The 18,296-nt window shown below is 43.3% G+C and overlaps 2 protein-coding genes across 2 annotated transcripts; both read right to left on the bottom strand.

Moving 5' to 3' along the window:
• Positions 1 to 22: 22 nt before the first annotated feature.
• LOC306738911 (flavin-containing monooxygenase 5-like) lies at positions 23 to 5,920 on the bottom strand (the record flags this gene model as incomplete). Its single annotated transcript, XM_079220839.1, has 9 exons — positions 23 to 410; positions 571 to 643; positions 1,157 to 1,376; positions 2,423 to 2,555; positions 3,666 to 3,862; positions 3,963 to 4,105; positions 4,497 to 4,662; positions 5,429 to 5,617; positions 5,789 to 5,920. 9 exons carry the CDS (start codon positions 5,918 to 5,920, stop codon positions 23 to 25), a joined length of 1,641 nt encoding a protein of 546 aa, XP_079076965.1.
• A 4,680-nt stretch (positions 5,921 to 10,600) lies between these two features.
• Positions 10,601 to 15,796, bottom strand: LOC306738910 (flavin-containing monooxygenase 5-like; the record flags this gene model as incomplete). The annotated part of the gene is made up of 10 exons (XM_079220838.1): positions 10,601 to 10,966; positions 11,044 to 11,113; positions 11,404 to 11,476; positions 11,556 to 11,677; positions 12,138 to 12,371; positions 13,401 to 13,600; positions 14,844 to 14,986; positions 15,108 to 15,273; positions 15,372 to 15,560; positions 15,665 to 15,796. 10 exons carry the CDS (start codon positions 15,794 to 15,796, stop codon positions 10,601 to 10,603), a joined length of 1,695 nt encoding a protein of 564 aa, XP_079076964.1.
• Between the last annotated feature and the right edge of the window lie 2,500 nt (positions 15,797 to 18,296).

Here is an 18,296-nt window from a genome sequence, read left to right as displayed (position 1 = left end):
ACAAAATGATTTGTCACAAAGGTTATAACACCTCTGTTGTGCCAGGTTGACAGAATAGAGGAGCGAAGTTGTTCATTACAGCAGCAGCACAGCAGCACAGCAGCGCTGCTCCTGAAACACGCTCCACGATGCCGAGTCTGGCCTCTGGTTCCGGTACCACTCGGGTCCTGAAGGGCCGACGCACCCGCTCCCACTGGGTGAGGATGGCCTGACGGGCTCCGGCCCACTGGGACGGTCCGGTCAGGCGGTACTGGTACGAAGTGCAGGGACCCAGCAGGACCTGCAGAGCCAGTCTGGGGTCCGTCAGCAGGAGCCACAGAATATTCGGTCGAACGCCAACCCGCTCTGCCAGAGAGTCCAGGTAAGGGATGAAGTCCACCTCGATGGGGTTGCGTTCAGCGCAGGCGTATCTGATAGACAGAGACGCAAAAAATGAGTTTTAAAATGCGATTAAAGGATCAAACAAATAGTTGCCGGTGCTTTATTTTTGTATATTCCAGTGCTGGATGTAACGGTCTGTCAGTCTTGTGGATATATGGAGTCTTAAAGAGTCTTAAAGAGACGGCTCACCTTTGTTGCATGGCAGCTGTGTCCTTCTTAATTTCCTCCAGCATCATTTCCTCAGAGGGGACATTTGCTAAACCTTTAGAGAAAATTTCGGGGTGAATGTTAATGCATTCAGAAAAAAAGTCTCACAATGTGTATTGTATTTCACTTAATGTTTGATCTATTTTTTTTAAATGTAGGCGTTTTATATCCCCTGCAGCATGTCTCTGTCACACCCTGTGTGTGCCTCTTTCACGCATCATCATCATTTTTCAGCCACGTCATACCCGTGGCGCATAGCCGCAACGACATGCACTTTGGGAGAAAAGCATAATTTAATTTCCCCAGATTACAGTTGAGGGCGCAGCAGGCGCTACTTACGTGAACTGAAATTACACTGCCGAACTGCATGCTGGGTAAAGCTCACGCACTTATCATGAAGTCTCCGGTGCTCCGGAGTTCGACAGGACGACCCAGCATGCAGTTCGGTGGTGTAATTTTATAAATGTGAAACTCTGACTGAAGTTCTTACCCTGTCATCTAAGTAGCTCCGCTCTGTAACTACAGCTCTGTATCAAAAGGTGGTTGAGTGAGGAAGATTGGGCTTCACCTTTAAACACCCTCGTGGCCCAGCGGGCCTGCATCTCGGCCATCGGGGTGATGGGCCCGACGCTGTGGACGAAGCCCACCACCGCCAGGGTCGGCTTGGCCATCGCAGGAGGGAACACGTGCTTGTAGAGACGCAGCCTGCCGCCACATTTAGGCTGCTGATCCGGGGGCAGGAAGGGGACGCTGTACTTGTACCCGGTGGCAAACACCACTACGTCCACCTGTGTGACACGTCATTTAAAGATGAGATCAGCATTTTATTTCTTTGTGATTATTTTATTTTTTATAACCCCGACCGTAATTCACAAGGAAACCAAGAACATTTTGCTTACGGCAGACAAAAAACATGCAGCAAAAACAACTAAATTGATTGACAAACCGTTTCTAACTTTAGAACACTGTGGCGTCACAAGGGGACAGGTTGTGGAAGGGCGATGCCTTCCCACTGAGCCGCGCCCACACCACAAAATGGCCGCCGTGGGCGACACTACATCTCCCAGACTGCCTCACCACGTACCCAGCTGCAGGTGCCTAAGGCCCCTAATTGAGGCAGGGCTGGGAGGCCTGATAAAGGACAGATGGGAGAGCACAAGGGACGAGGACGAGGACGACACTATCCCTTGCAATATACCGTGTTGAGTTTTGTTTGTTTGATAACCCCTTTCTCCCCCTGGAACCGTTTCTGTTCATTCATGGGCTTTGTTTTTGATTTTTCATTTAAAAGCAACTACCGGGGAAATGGAATAATACACTTTTGTTCTCATTTATACCGTTGACTGCCTGTTTCCGGCTCTCTCTTGCACTGCCCCACCCTAGGGACAACCCGTGACATTACAACACATATTTCACATGCTTTGACTGTTTCTGAATTCTTTTTGAACATTACTGTTTGAACAAGGACAAAAGAAGGCGTCGCTTGTCCCTCACAGGGACCCTTACTACTGAACAGACTGTTTATGTTGTTCCCTGATAAAATAAAATGCTTCTTCTGGTACCTGTTCACAAAAAAAAAAGACTTTGTTAACTTGCTGTTGCTCCAGAGTGCCTGTTATATTGTTCTGATAACATTACTTTAAAATAAAAGCGTGCAATACACTAGTTTTTCATTCATTATTGAATAATGCGAATAATGCGATTAATGCACAGTTAATCACAGAAAAATCATGCGATTAATCAGTTAAATGTTTTCAACTTTGCCCAGCCCTAATATATATATATTTACATTAAAGATAAAGATCAGAATATACAGAATTGTACTAATACACACCTTGTCTATGGTGCTCCCGTCCACCAGGACCACACTGGATCCACAGAACTCCTTCACGTTCAGTTTCATCTGAACGCGACCTGAGATGATCCGGGATGGCAGGTAGTCATTCACGACCGTCTGCTCAAAGATCCTGCAGCAGAACGTCAGAGCTGCGTCAGTGAACCATGGAGACGCTCAAAGAGTGACGCAGGAATGTTCCTTTTTTTAATCGTTAACATCCAAACTGGCTGGGAGAAGACAAGAACTCAATCTGATGTATTCCCCTCAGTTATGAATAGAAAGCCCAAGCCCTATTTTTCTGAAAAAAAGAAAAGAATCTAGTTTTTTTAAACGTAAACTTAATCTCCGCTATTGCTACAATTCCGTAACCCTTGTGAGAAGAGACCTTTGGTTTAAAAAAAAGAATGAAGTAACAGATAAGTTTAAGTACTTACACAAACTTGCCGCGGCGACCGTAACGTTTCACTAAACCCTTAATAAGTACCCCTTACAACGTTGGATTTCACTATAAGACACATCCCCGTAAACCCTACGGGTTTGTGGGAGTCTAACAAAGCAATACAAATCATTCATTTCCCCCTATTAGTACCTGTAAAGTCACAAAACGGCCGGCGTTTTTTTCCTCTTTTTTTTCCCGGCAAACGTTTATGAGTCCTGAGTGCTTTGTTGGATTCTGAACCATACAGTTTGAAAAGCTCAAGGAGCGCTCGAGGAGGCATTTTTGGGGAATCTTGCTCATATCATGCTGAATGTTCATAGTTATGATCAAAATATGGAATACAAGTGATTTTCTTTTGGTGTTAGAACTCATTTGGGGTTCATCCGACTACTTGAACACGGGGAACAAGAGCTACAGAAGGCTTTTAGCCCCCATTTTTGGGGGCTCTGGGGCTCAGAAGGTTGTATTGGTGTGTTATAACTTTGCAGCTTCTTTCTGTCACAGGTTTTTCATTAAGTCTGAGAAGGGGCGTGTCCCCAGGAAGAGCGCCGAGCTCTGAGGCACATTTAACATAGTGGCCAAGCGGTGGAACTACAACCTCCGGGTCCAATTAACATCCAACTACAAACACTTGCATTGCCCTCATTTAAGGCCCTAAAACTTGTATTATATGTTCATGAAGGTGTGACATGCCAAGTCTGTATGCTGCTGCAGGTGCCTCCCTCACTCCAACCCTGTTCCCCATCTGTTGATTCCTTCGGTGATGTTGAGGTTGGCTAATCTGCAAGTGTTTTTTGTTACCTGTGTTTTGGTTTCAGGCCGTATAGCCCATGATCAAGTGCTTTGTTCGTGTTCTTTTCCAACATCCCCGCTCTCCACGAGGGGAAGAGCAGCTGCAGCATCTTCTCCATCCTGGACCTCCCTATCATGTCCATAGGGAGCCCCCCCTGTCCCACACGGCTCACAACCCACGCTCCGCGCCTGGTACACAGGTACACCTGCATAGCAGATCAGTCATCACAATCAGTAAAAAAGAAAATACAATAAATCGGCATTAATGTGCATAGGACAATAGATAAGTGTAGTTCAGTTTTGTACCTTCTCCGCAACTCTGCTGATATCTGCAGAAATATCACCTCCGGCACTCCCAATCCCGATCACCACCACCCTCTTCCCCTGCAGACCCTCAGCGTTGCGGTACTCCCAGCTGTGGAAATATTTGCCTTCAAAGCTCTCGATACCTGAAACAGGAAAAGTCAAAAAATTAGTGAATGAATCAGTCGCTCCACGACTTACTTAATGAACGATTGCTGAGTCATCAGAGGTGACACTGAGACCCTCGTGAACGTTGCTTTGTCCTTTGTGCGGTCGCCTAGTTACAGTTGAGGTGATGTCACGAAGCCGTTGAAATAAACAACGTTTTCGAGAAGGATCATGAAAACAATCGTTGGTGATGGTTGTGTTCTTTTTGGCTATTTAAATGTAGCCACTGTGGATAAAAGCTTCGAGCATCATCGCTTTGTGTCGTAAAAATCTGCAGCAGCCAGACTTAAAACAACACAAAAAACTTGAATTTAGCTGTCGCAGGGTCTGCCAGACAGTATTAACATTAATCTTTTTCATAACTAGTACCTGGGAAGTCGCTGAGAGGCAGGTGAGGTTGGGTGAAGTGTCCGGTACAAACCATCACTGCATCAAAAACACCGGTGTCCCGCTGCCCGTCTCTCCTCTCCGTCTCCACTTCCCACCGGCCGGTCTCTGCAAAATCGGCGGTCTGCCTCACACTGACCACGGACGTCTGAAATACACACACACAATATAAATGCAGGTTGAAAGTTCACTTCGCTGAAGCTACCCCTCCAGAGAAATGTAGCAAGCTAAGTAAAGCTAACTCCAAGTCAATGCTATCTATATAAAACATATATATATATATATATATATATATATATATATATATATATATATATTATATACCAATATGCTGCTTAAAGCTTGTATTAGAAAGGTAAACGGATCATAATTTCCTTCCTCGTATCTATTATATCTCCTCCAAACAACTCTATATTTGTTTCCCGCCAAAAAGCTAAATTTGACAAGATTACATTTGGATACATCATGATGTTATAACTGACCTTAATCAAATGCTCATTTTTACTGAATAGAGCTTGAACACATCACAGACTGTACATAAGAAGTGGGCGTAGTCATCGTGACGGAACCCGTTGGCTTGTGATCGGCTGTTTTTGAAGCCTTGAGTTTGACGTTTTTGCGGTCGGCATCCTGGCTCTTTAGCAACCATTGCACGAAAGTTACCATATTTAGACGCTGGAGAAGTGACGTGGAGACGCCGTACAGTAGGGTAACAACCTGTCAATCAGCTTGTAGCCCCGCCCTAAAGCATACCCTGCTTTATGGTCTATTTGACTCTAAATGGACCATAATTTACTAAATGAACATCATGCTGTATTGAAGAAGACTTGAAACTAGAGATTGAGACAATCATCTTCAGATGATGCCGCCCCTGAACCGGAACACACCTCCCACTCTAGAAAATGACCACTAACCTGGACACGTATGTGCGGCGACAGTTCGAAGGCCTGCACGTAGAGGTGCAGATATTGCAGCAACTCAGAGGGGTGCATGTTGTTCGGGAACTCCGCCGGAGGAGGGAAGTCACTGAAGGCCATCCTCTCTTTGGAGCTGTTGATGATCACAGAGGAATAGAGGCTGGCCCGCCCGGGCTCCAGATTGTCCTGCAGACGGAGGTTAAAAGGGACGGATGAAGGACACGGCATGTGGCTGTCATGACTTTGGGGCGTTCGAATGCAACTATAGATATAAAGCTGATTGACCTCAAAATCTGCTCATGGTTCACACACTTACTTATATGCACAGTGCTATAACATTATGGCTTTGGCGCTCACCTTAAACCTCCAAAGACCTCCGATATCATGGCTGCTCTCAAAGCAGGTGGGCTCCAGACCTTCGTCCAGACAGGCCTTGATGCTGGTCAGACCAGAGATCCCAGCACCGATCACGGCCACCTTCTGAACCATGCTGCAGATGAACGTCAGACGGCAACGGGAACTCGGATCTTAAAGAGAGGTTGGAACTGGAGACAGAAGGAACGTGTTGTTTTGTCGTGTGATGTGATGCTTCGTTCTATGGAGAGTGTATGACGGGTACATTTGGTTTGAATGAAGCATTTGCATATAAATTAGGGCTTGAAAGTAAAGCAGATGAACTTTATTTTTTTCAGTCATCTGCCCCTATGTGACCCGTAGTATTAGAGCTGCTGCAACTCAAAGTGCCCTCACTTTTTTCCTGGACCTTGAACGCCTCCCAAAACACGCCAGGAGCGCGACCAGGAAGCGCACGTTCCTTTAGAGAACAAGCAAGGCCATGTGGAATATTGTCTTCATTGAAAGGTAAGTTATATTTCAGTCTTTTCGCTGGGAAGAACATTTTGGGGCTGGATGCAGTGCTTGATATGTTGCTTAGGCTTTGTATTACAAGAGATTTGCCGTTTTTTTGGCGGATTCTGTAGGTTGTAAGGTTTACAGAAAGGTGCGCTAATCACCTGTAGCATCAAGCTAGAGCGACACAAATGTATAATCTCCATAACTCTCGAGTCACTTTCGAGTACTCTCAAGTTATAGTTATGATTTATGCCCCCTATTGCTACACTATCAACACAACAGCGCATGTTTAAGCCTGTAATCACATGCAGCAACAGGCATGATAAACCATCATGAACAATCTGAGCCAACCATGTAGTAAATCACATGAAATTGAACAGCAGCATTTCAACCTTAGCTTGTAGGCACGTTCATGAACTACTGTCACCGATCATGGGTAGAAGAGCTCTCTTACCTTTTAGGAAACTACGAGGCAGCCTCAGAGATGACAACGTCTTGACTTTGGTTGGCGTGTGCAAGGTACAAACCAGTTATATTTGTTTTTTTTAAATAAAAAGAAGATTAAAGGTTTCTGCAAAAAAAGAAGAAAAGAAAATGTCAAAAGCTAATTCTACGTCTCAGAGACCTCAAGATCCAGCCGAAACCTTGGACTGAACCAACCATCAACCGAGCTCTTTATTCTTTTTGGCTTCCAGCATCGTCAACCTTCTGGTCCATATATGGCAGATAAATAAACATGATCAAATCATTGGATAAAAACTAGTGACGCTTCTCTATGTTAACACTTGTTTCTTAAGTTTCTGTCCGGCCTTCCTGGTCCAGGTATTTCGTAAACACTTACCGTCTATGCAACAACCCAAAGTTACCTCATTCACTCATCTAAACCAGTTGGGATCTTGATAATCATTATTAATAATCAGCTGATCATACAAGTGTTATAGATGTGTGTGTGTGTGTGTGTGTGTGAACTAAGGGTGTCCAAGGTCAGATGTAGGGAGTATGGCGTCAGTGACTGATAACAGGACAGTAGAAGGTACACATCACACATTACAACATCCACTAATGTTTCTATATTAAGTGAGAACCGACGATGATGGAATGGATGACCATGATGAAGAACCACATTACCATCACCCTTAAACACCCCACACACCCCATACATTCCAACACCCACTCATGTTTCAATAGTCACTAAGGTGGAGACTACCTCCCACTTCTGATAGTTAAATGACGCCCAGACGCCCGAGCAATGAGATAAAAAGGTGATGTCGTCTGTGTAAAAGGTGTGCTTCTGCCCCAGTCTGAGAGCTGGTTGAATCATCCCTGCCTTTGCAATCGCAGCGCTTGTACTTTGCTCGAGACTTGACAAATAAATCAATGGAGTGAGAGAAGGTTGTTGGTTGAGTTTCTTCCTCCACCTGGGCCTTCGAATTGAATGACCCTTTCAATCTCAAGAGCATATAGACACATGAATAAAAGACATATTCAAAATGACTTTTGAATCAGTAATAGCTAAGTAATCGACAGTAACTAATTGTGTAGAATAAAACATAAATGCATCAATACTAAAATACTAGAAAACAAGACTTTTAGATATAGCTTCCTACGTTTTATGGCTCTGAGTTGAGCTGTCTCAAGGTCAAACAGTCACGAAAACCACAATTATACATTTAGGAATTTCCAGTTTGAAAATGAAGGTAAATTGCCCCAAACTACAGAATGTGTTATGACATCACAGGGTTTATAGCTTCCTCCTCTCCTGCTGCAGAAAGCAGAAGCCAGAAGAAAACCAGAAGTTGATCGGTAGGGGAGTTTCATAACGTTGCGCAATGTTTGTTCCCTCTTCAATTTGATAAATCAATTGATTAAAATTAGAGAGATTATTATGGTTAAGGTGTGTATCAGATATTTTAGGTAGATACCTCTGTTTTGGGTCTCTTAGCTGCTGGACATGACCCAAAAACCTCTACAGGGAGGCGTCCAGGAGGATCCCGATCAGATGCCCGAACGCCCTTTACTGTCTTTAAAGCTGTGTCCAGACCCTCTCAAAGAAACTCATTTTGGCCGCTTGTGTTTGTAATCTCAGTCTTTCGGTCACCATCCAAAGCTCAGCAGAGATCAAATCGAGAGCGTTGCCTTCCAACTTAACTCCATTTTAGCCTCACCCCTGAACAAGACCCCGAGATACTTCGCCAACTCCCAACTCGGAGGATGCGATCCATCGTTTTCCGGCAGAGATCAATGGTATCAGACTTGGAGGTCCTGACTCTCATCCCGAACGCTTCACACTTCTACAAACTGCCCCAGTGCGCGTTCGGGGTGTAACAATACACAAATTTGTATTGAACCGTTCGGTGCGAGGCTTTTCGGTTCGGCACGTATTATAAAACTGAGCAGCAGGTGTAGGTTCTCTGCTTTAGCGTGGTTCCAGCCAAAGCCACGGTACGGCAATGTTGAAATGCTGAAATCAGTTTCAACAGACAAAACCTCGAGAGAAGAATGTGCAACTTGGGGAGAGCCGGGGAAAAGCCTGGTTTCACACACCGCACCAGTACAGTGTGGGTTCTGATATTTCCCTTATTTGTTTGCCAAACCCACCAAACAAGACACTTAAGGTACAGTTGGAATGGCCTATTTTCGACAACATACACTTTTGAGCTACGATTGGTTTGATGTTCTCTGTGCCCACCCACACTGTGACATTCCTTCGCCACTGCTTTACTTAAATAAAAGTAATAATACCCTTGCGTGAAAATACTCCAAGTAAAAGTCCTGCATTTTGATCCTAAATTAAGTAAAAGTGTAGTAGAACAGAAGTTTTTCACTGCTGTAAATGTTTAAAGGGATAGTTCAGATGCGTTTTAGTCTGTGTATTACCTACAGTAGAATATATTATAGTAGTAGTTACATTTTAGCCACCTAACAGAAAGGCTCACCTTAAAAAAGTCCATATCCATTTAAGTGGATGTTCCATTTAGAATATGTTCACAGCTTTACTTTGTCGCCCGGACTAAAGCTGCTCTCTTTAAAGACATCATAAAAAAGGGGATTACAAAAGTTTTTTGAGTGACAATGTGAGAATGTACAACCAATTTAAATATTAAAAAACTACTAGAGACAAGATTTACATTAAAACACATTCATTGACAGTTCTATAAGTGTGTGACTTCAAAAAGAAAGAAAAACATCTTTAAATCATGTCATATATGTTTGGTTGCAAATGACACATTATCTATTGAATGCTACAATAATGTTGTATAGATCAGTCAGTCATATTCTTCAATATAGATACAGCCTATCCATATAAGAATAAGTCAAAAAGTTCAGTGAAGTTATGGATTAAACAATACAGTGAGTAGAGTTTTTTCTCATGCATATTTCGTAGTGTTCTGGAAGAAATTAAGCACGATGAAGAACTTAATTATTCCCCAAATGTTGCAGCTTAAATATGTCAAAATACAAAAAAGGAATTTCGTTGTCAATAGAAACTAGTGTTGAAAATCTCAGTCACTTAATAAAAACAGTCACAAAATAAAAACACTCAAACCAGAGTGCGTATGATGGGTACATTTGGTTTGAATGAAGCATTTGCATATAAATTAGGGCTTGAAAGTAAAGCAGATGAACTTTATTTTTTTCAGTCATCTGCCCCTTTGTGACCCGTAGTATTAGAGCTGCTGCAACTCAAAGTGCCCTCACTTTTTTTCCTGGCCAACAACATGAAACAAATCAGCTCAATCTGCAAAACATGTCTTTTAACAATCACAGTACCTTGTAAGTGCAACTGTGTTCTTTTCAATCACCACAAGCATTCTTTGATTTAAAGCCACATGTAATTCACAATGTTATAACCTCATATTATTACATATATACATACATACCACATTTGTACACCAATTTCAATTTCTCTGCATGCCAAACTCAAAATAGAAAGACTTTATTACAGTCCATAACTTCCCAAATACTCACATCCAAACTCTGCACTTTCAACTAACTCCAATTTTAGCGGGAGTGGCGGTAGACGGGTATAACAAACACAGGACTTTCATGCTGGAGACCGCTCTTATTGTCCTGTGTGAAACTAAAAGTGAACACGGACATTTTGTCACTCGCTAGTCATGTGTGTCGTTGGTCAAGTTAACGTCAACCATCTTCTAAACCCAACTACCGGTACGTGGTTTGGTTTCCTAAACCTATAACTTCCTGTGGAGACAGAAGTTCATTTTGAGGGGAAACCGTCCATTTTACATCACATTGCAACATATAGAATTTTAGATCCTACGTTACAAAAAACTGGACCCAGATTTTGTTATCACGTTATCGTGACCGCACACTGAAGTCCCCCAGGAAGCTCTTGCTCTTGTCCAGAAGCTGAGCTGCACCCTGCAGCACTGGAACAAGATCGCTTTTAGACAGAGCGACGGCCATCGTAACCGCTCCTGCAGATACGAGCAGCCAGCGGGACGAGAGCGCAGAGGGGCGGCTCTCCGGTTCCGGCACCGCCCGGGTTCTGAAGGGCCGAGCCACCCGCTCCCACTGGGTGAGGATGGCCTGACGGGCTCCGGCCCACTGTCCGGGCCCCGTGAGACGATACTGATAAGGCGTGAGGGGACCCAAGAAGACCCTGACCCAGAGCACAGGGTCTCTCAGTAGAAGTCTCAGGATGTTGGGTCGCACCCCGACCTGCGAGTGGAAATCTGTCATGATGGTTGTGTCTTACAAATACAGTACAAATGGAACTGAAGCTGAACTGAACTCACCTCCTCAGCCATGAAATCTAGGTAAGGGATGTAATCTACCTGGAGAGCTGCCTTTCGTGGGCAGGGATAGCTGAGGAAGACAAGAAGACTCCTTCAAATGCTTTTTTTTTTTAACAGAATGTATGGAAGCCCGTTTCTGCCACAAATTCTCATAATTTTGACTTTCTATCTCATTATTATGACTTTTTATCTCATTATTATGACTTTTTATCTCATTATTATGACTTTTTAACTCATTATTATGACTTTTTAAAATCGCGTTTTTTGTGCGGAAACGGGCTTCCATAGTTTTGAACCAAAATGGTGCTTTTTTATTTTAAAGGTTAAACATAAATGAATGAATGAATGAATGATGTCTACCTTTTCATGTTTCTCTTCCTCTCACTCTCAATGACCTCCAGCATTTTCTCCTTCGGTGGCAGACGGCTCAAACCTTTAAAGATAAAAACGCAACACATTGACACATTTTGCTTATTTTTACTGAGAGTTTGTGGACATTTAAATCTGTTTACCGGCAAAGACCTTCACAGCCCAGCGCGCCTGCATTTCTACTATGGGCATGATCGGTCCTTTAGTCTGGAAAACACCCAGAACGGCCAGTGTGGGTTGAGAGAGAGAAGGAGGAAACAGTGACCTGGAATTTAAAAAAGTCACACACACACACACACACACACACACACACACACATACACATACACACACATACAGCAGAATAGGCAAAACACATACAAGCTCCATTCTCCTTTGTGTCAGACTTATTAGTTCAATAAGTAGTTATTATTGGACATCACACATTCAATTTTGGCTTCATTAAAAAAAAAAAACTGTATAACATGTTGATTTAAAACTTACAATTTGATATTGATCAAAAGACTGAAATTGTTTATTTGTCAAAAATAGTTTGACTTTTTGGGGGAAAAAGGTTCTCCTCATCTTACCTTCAGTAAATCAGTTTTTAATTGTGTAATGTAGAGTTATTTAATTGTGTATTGTGGAGTTACTTATTGTAACTCCACAATACACAATTAAATAACTAATTTACTGAAGTAAAGATTGGCAACAGATTTACAAAACTCCATCTTTCACTCACTCACTTGTACAACGTCAGCTCTTTGCGAGGCCCCTCAGATATAGCTGGAGGCAGGAATGGGAAGTTTCCATTATAACCAGTACAGAAGACCACAGCGTCGATGTTCTCCTCCACAGTGCCATCTTCAAACACGACCCCGGAGGCCGTGAATCCTTTCAGGTTGGCTTTCATTACGAGTGCTCCCTGAAGGATTCGACCAGGAAGGTCATCGTTGATCAACGGCCTTTGGTCCAAAACTCTGAAAGCAAAAGGAAACGATGGGAGTCAATACAAATATTGGAAGAAACATTTAAACAAAATGTTCTCCTGTTTTTTGTTTGTATCCTTAATTTTTTCTTATTTTGTTAATAGTCATTGATTTCTGGGATTTTCTTATTTTTGCTCATAAGTGTTCGAGAGCAGTCTTGGCAAAAAAAAAAAGCTTTGTTTTTTCACAGTCATTAATGAGGTTTCCAGCGCATGAATTTTACATTTTAAATATGAACTTAAATAAATGCATGAAATCCTATAATGAAATTGAAATGTCTATTCTCTCTGCCAGAAGTGTGTGTGTGTGTGTACCTCTGTGCATCCACGGCTAATCTTGCATTCTGCTGCAGTAAACTGCCTAATAATTTATCGCCCAGTTATGAGACTTGATCGAGAACCTCTTGTGGTTGCGGCGTGACTGCTTGCTGACTTCAGACAAGATTCTTTAGTATATTTTAAATTGATTACATTTGTATTAACCTTTTAAAAACCAACCCCCTCACCCCGGGGGGCAGACTGAGTGATTGATATATAAAATTGTAAATCATAGCTTGTTTTATGAAAAAAAGCCCAAAACTGATGTATTTGGATGCATTGAACACCATAAGTAATATACAAAAAATGTAAATGTCACAGATGTGCGCAAATGGGCCCCAATGCAAATTTTTGGGACCTCTCTTACCTTACAGCTGCATCATTTCAAAGAAATAATCATCCCAAAAGTGATTTTTTTCTAAGCGGACCTGAAACCTTTTCATTTTTTTCTGTGTGTCATCTTCATTTACTCTTAACCAGTAACATATAGACAGATATTTACACTTCTGAACACTATCTCACATCTGTAACTTTTATTATAACACCCAAATTATTCAAATAGCCCTGATGGTTGCAGAGATCGTTTGGGTATGACATTTGAGGAAAGATCCTAAAAATAGGTTGATTTTCTATTGGTTTATCGTATTAACCGTCTACTCTGGAATCACAAGGCAGAAGGGGACAATGGTTAAAAATGTGTCACCTCTGTTTGGGCTTCAGGCCGTACAGCCTGTGGTCATATTTGCTGTTGAGTCCTCGCTCCACTGCCCAGTTGAGCAGCGACTTGGGAAGAAGCAGCATGAGGGTGTTGTTGAGTCTGGTGATCATGGTCATGTCCAAGGGAAGACCATTACTGGACATCCGGCCGATCACCCAGGACCCCTGGCGTGTGCTGAGAAATGTCTGCCAGAGAGAGTAAAAACACGCAATGTGAACAGACGGTACCATCTTCTGTGGGCGTAACAAGAGCAGCATCCTACATTTTTAGTTTTTCTGTTCAGAGAAAAAGAAATGTCGACTCCAGATGCACAAAACGTTCTTAACCTTCCACATCTGCTCTCCCCAGGTGTGCTGAATCCCACTTTATCACGCATTTGAGGCATGTGGCTGATTATTATGAGCATAGGTAACGCCCTCCAGACGCTACATATTGCCCATATTTAATTCTTGGGCAACAACAACCTGCCCAAGAATTGCGAGAGATGCCACCAAAAAAAGGCCGAAAGCAGAAGAACTTTTTAAAGTCTTAATTGGGAACAGTGGGATCGTATTTCTTTAGCCCATGAAATTAATAATCCAACTAAAAAAAACATTATGATCGGAATTTGATTACATGATATCAATGCATTTTTTCAATGTTGTTTTTGTGAACTATGAAAACAAGATGTTTTTTTCTCCAACACTCGTAAAATGTCTTCTTACCAAAGAAAAGAGCCGAAATAAGAAAAACATTGGTGAATCCCAGAAATGAACGGGTACTAATGCAGGGCTCTCAAGTTTTTAAGACAGGTAAGAGTGACATATCATCCTCCTCCCCGGCCGCGCCATTCGTATAGCCCCCATTTCTTTTTTTTGATTGGCTGATGAGTGGCACCTCGCGGCAGAACTCCAGGGGATTCGGGGGAGACGTGCTTGATTCCTCCATGGTGAGGGCAGCGCGACCAGGTCATGTTTGCGCGCTGCGGCACATTAAATAGCCTAGAGTTTTTTTTCAGCTTGAGAAATACGATGTGTGGCGGGAGGGCGTGACTTAAGACCGAAATGCGTGACAGTCACGCTCAATGCGTGACACTTGAGAGCCCTGCTAATGAAATGAAAACAAAATCGGATTGGATGCAAACAAAAAAGTTCTTATATCGCTTCCTTCACAAAGCCCATTGTTCTCCTCCGTCTCCGGGACCCTGGTTCAATGGCTTTTCAATTCTTCTTTCTTTAGTGTGATCCACGCTTGTGTGGCAGGTTTTTCGGCTGTCGTGTCACATCCAAAATTTTCTAACTACACAGAACATTTAGATCTTTGAGAATGACAGTTTGCCGCGAGGAGAAAACTGCACCAGTAAGAAAGATCCAAATGTTCCGTGTCACTATTCTACATCAGCTATCGTCTTTGCAAACGTCCTTACGGAGAGTACAACCAAGAGTTTACCTTCTCTGCAGATCGACTGAGCTCCACTGCAATATCTCCTCCAGAATTGCCGATGCCAACCACCACCGCCCTCTTTCCTCTGTAGGCATCTGCGTCTCTATATTCCAGGCTGTGAAGACACCTGCCAGAAAACTTCTCGTTTCCTGGAGAGATGCAGATGTTGCATGTCGGATCAAAGCAAATTGCAAGAGGTCTTCGCAAAGAATGTGCAGATGTAAAGTAAAATCGACCCACTTTCCTCCTCCGTCAATCGAATTTACTGACCTGGAAAGTCTGACAAGGGTAAGACTGGTTTGGTGTAGTGGCCCGAGCACACCAGAACGGCATCAAACACGTGACTCTCCTCCTCTCCTTCCCCGTTCGTGGTCACTATGTCCCACTGACCGGACACCGAGAAATCAGGCCTCTGTGTAACACTCCTCACTGTGGTCTGAAGGGAGTTTAAATGAACACAAAAACATACGTTAAATCAACTTGGACTCTACACAAACTCGTGAAGAAGGCATGAGACGCTTGAGGCTCGAGGACCTGGAAACGAATGCATCGGAGCAGGTCAAAGTGGTCGGCGTAGAGCCGGAAGTACTGCAGCAGCTGGGAGTTGTGCATGTAGTTTGGATAGTCGGCAGGCATGGGGAAATCGCTGAAACACATCATCTCTTTGGAGGTGTTGACCACCAAGGAGCGATAGATGCTGGATCGCTCTGGCTCAGGCGACTCCTGAAGGGAAACGAGACACAACGGCAATAAGATCACCCCCCTAGTGGCAACTGGCAACATGATTATTATGTGGGGTACTCGTTTTAAACCGGGGCCTCACTCACCTTATATTTCCACAGGCCGCCAATGTCATCACTGCTTTCAAAGCAGACGGGCTCCAGGCCTTCGGCAACACAGGTCTTGATACAAACCAGACCAGAATTGCCGGCTCCAACCACCGCCACGCGTCGCACCATTGCCAAGCACTGAGAAAACAAGACCAATAGTGATCAGCTTTTCTTTTTTAAACTTTTTTTTTTTTTTACAAGAACTGGATGCCAAACCCCGAGATGGCACCTATTCAGTCCAATGAGATTTTAGTTTTAGAGCTTCCGGGTTTACTTTCTTGGTTTTCCACCCACTGAATATAAGCAGTAATTTCTCTCCAATGTAAAAAAAAAAAAAGGGTCCGTTCAGCCTAAAACAAAAATGCATTTTATTTGTTTATATTGCTATTTATCAATCTAAATTATTCTGGTGTGAGCTGCTGGAGGCATCAGCCATATGAATGGCGTTCTTCTTTCAAAATAGAATGGAATAGATGGAATCAGGTTGTGGTGCTTAAAAAAAAAAAAAAAAAAAAACTTGTCAGCCTCCTGCCAGAGGGAAGGGACTCAGTTTGTGAGATGGTGAGATGGGTTGGCTACAATCTTTCTTGCCTGCCTCAGAGTCCTGGAGGCTGCGCTTGTCCTTGGCGTTGGCTGAAGCGTACCAGACGCTGATGGAGGAGCAGAGGATGGACTCGAGGATGGCAGGGTAGAAGTGCACCATCATGGGCTTTGGCAGGGTTGAACTTCTTCAGCTGCCTCAGGAAGAACATCCTCTGCTAAGCCTTTTTGATGATGGAGTAGCTGCGTTTTTATGGAAATCCACAACCATCTCCACTGTCTTTAGAGCGTTGAGCTCCCACCGGTAGGCGGACTCATCCCCACCAGAGATGAGTCCAATCAGGGTGGTGTCATCCGCGAACTTCAGGAGCTTGACGGACTTGTGACTGGAGGTATCCAGATCATTTCACAGTGCCAAGTCTCGGTGAAGCACAGAACGTCAGACAAAGAAAAGTTTTTCCCCCACCAGTAGCTGAAGTTCAACCGGATTTTTGGATAGTGAGCGCACGTTGGAAAGAGATATGCCTGGCAGAGGTGTGCGAAATCCATGTTGGCGGAGACGAACAAGCACACTAATTTACGATAAAAAACACAAAACAATGCACACTTACACACATTGAAGAGACAATTTGGTGATCTCCGTGGATCAAAAAGACGTCTCAGCATCAACAGCACACAGAGGCTGTAACTTCCTCCATCAGCTTCTGTGAGGACAGCTGTCTTCCAACCAGCTCCAGGGTGAGTTACAACAATGACTAACCCTGGTTTACAGCAGAACTCAGAAAGCTAAGGCTGCAAAAGGATCAAGCATTTAGGAGTGGAGACAAGGACTTGCACAGTCAAAATACAGGTTTAGCAAGGCGGTGAGAGATGCTAAACGACTGTACTCTGAGAAACTGCAACAACAGCTCTCAGTAAGTGACTCTGCTTCTGTCTGGAGAGGGCTCAGACAGATGTACAATTATATGCAATGCTGCAAATATTATCTGAGTATCATAAAACATCATCAACACGTGATGATCTTTCCAGCTCTGCACTTGACTAAGATTTTATTTAGATTTTGTTGGCGTGCAAAAAGCAAAACTCAAAAAAGGAGACTACTTCATTAGGACGCTACTCAAGAGTAGAACTGTACTGAACTGAAGGAGCATTTTACTAACTGAAGGTTCAAACCACTCCAACGTGCAGCAGCGTGCAAGGGTTCAACTCCTCCTACACTCCAGCACACAGCAAAACTGAGGTTTCTTTTCATCAGAGTTACATTCATGAAGTTGATCAGTTTAAATGTATACGTAACATCTATTGTGCAGTTCATAAGACATTTTTTTTGGCACCGTCGAGAAAAAAAAGTAAGTCGATCTCTTTATTGTTACGTTGATTACATTATACTACTTTTATGGTTGAAGTCGTAAAAATTGCTCTCACCTTCTGCAGTGTGCCGGTTTCAAGTCCTGAGCAGCTCCGATCAAATGCTGAACAGCCTTTAAATTCACATGACTGCTGCTTCATATCAGTTGTTGCAGTGGGCGGGGCTTTAAGTTAATGACATAAGACTTTAACCCAGTCCAAACTATGGAAGCCTGTTTCCACCATAAAAAAAAAGTCATAATGGGGTGGCTGGCTCATGAGGGCGGGAACGGGCTTCCATAAAAAACAGACACGCAACTCTGAAAAACAAACAAAACCAGGAACTCAAAACATTGGGACACTAACTCTGTGACACACTGGACTTCCTAAAACAAGTAGAGGGTCTGGGACTAAATACACAAGGGACTAATGAACTAATCAAACCCAGGTGTGGTAAAAACGGAGGGAATGCACCAAAAACCAGGAAGTAAAACAAACATGACCCATGGGGCGTTTAAGGCCCAATCCCAGGCTGCGGTCGAAAAGTCCTTTTACTGAAGAAGGTTCCTAACTGAGTGCACCGACCCGGAAGTATCGAAGTGGCCGTCATGATGAGAGCTGTTCAAATGATCTAAATGCTAAGGAAAGGTGTGTCAATGCATCCTTTGTTAGCTGTGGTAGCATGGGAAAGAAGATAAGGCCACCCCATAATTCCTTTCGGCAGAATTTAAAAGTGACGCAT

Source organism: Taurulus bubalis, assembly GCF_910589615.1.
Source record: "Taurulus bubalis genome assembly, chromosome: 7".
Classification (NCBI taxonomy): Eukaryota; Metazoa; Chordata; class Actinopteri; order Perciformes; family Cottidae; genus Taurulus; species Taurulus bubalis.
The sequence above is the reverse complement of the archived record's forward strand: the minus strand, read 5'-3'. Positions and strand labels throughout refer to the sequence as shown.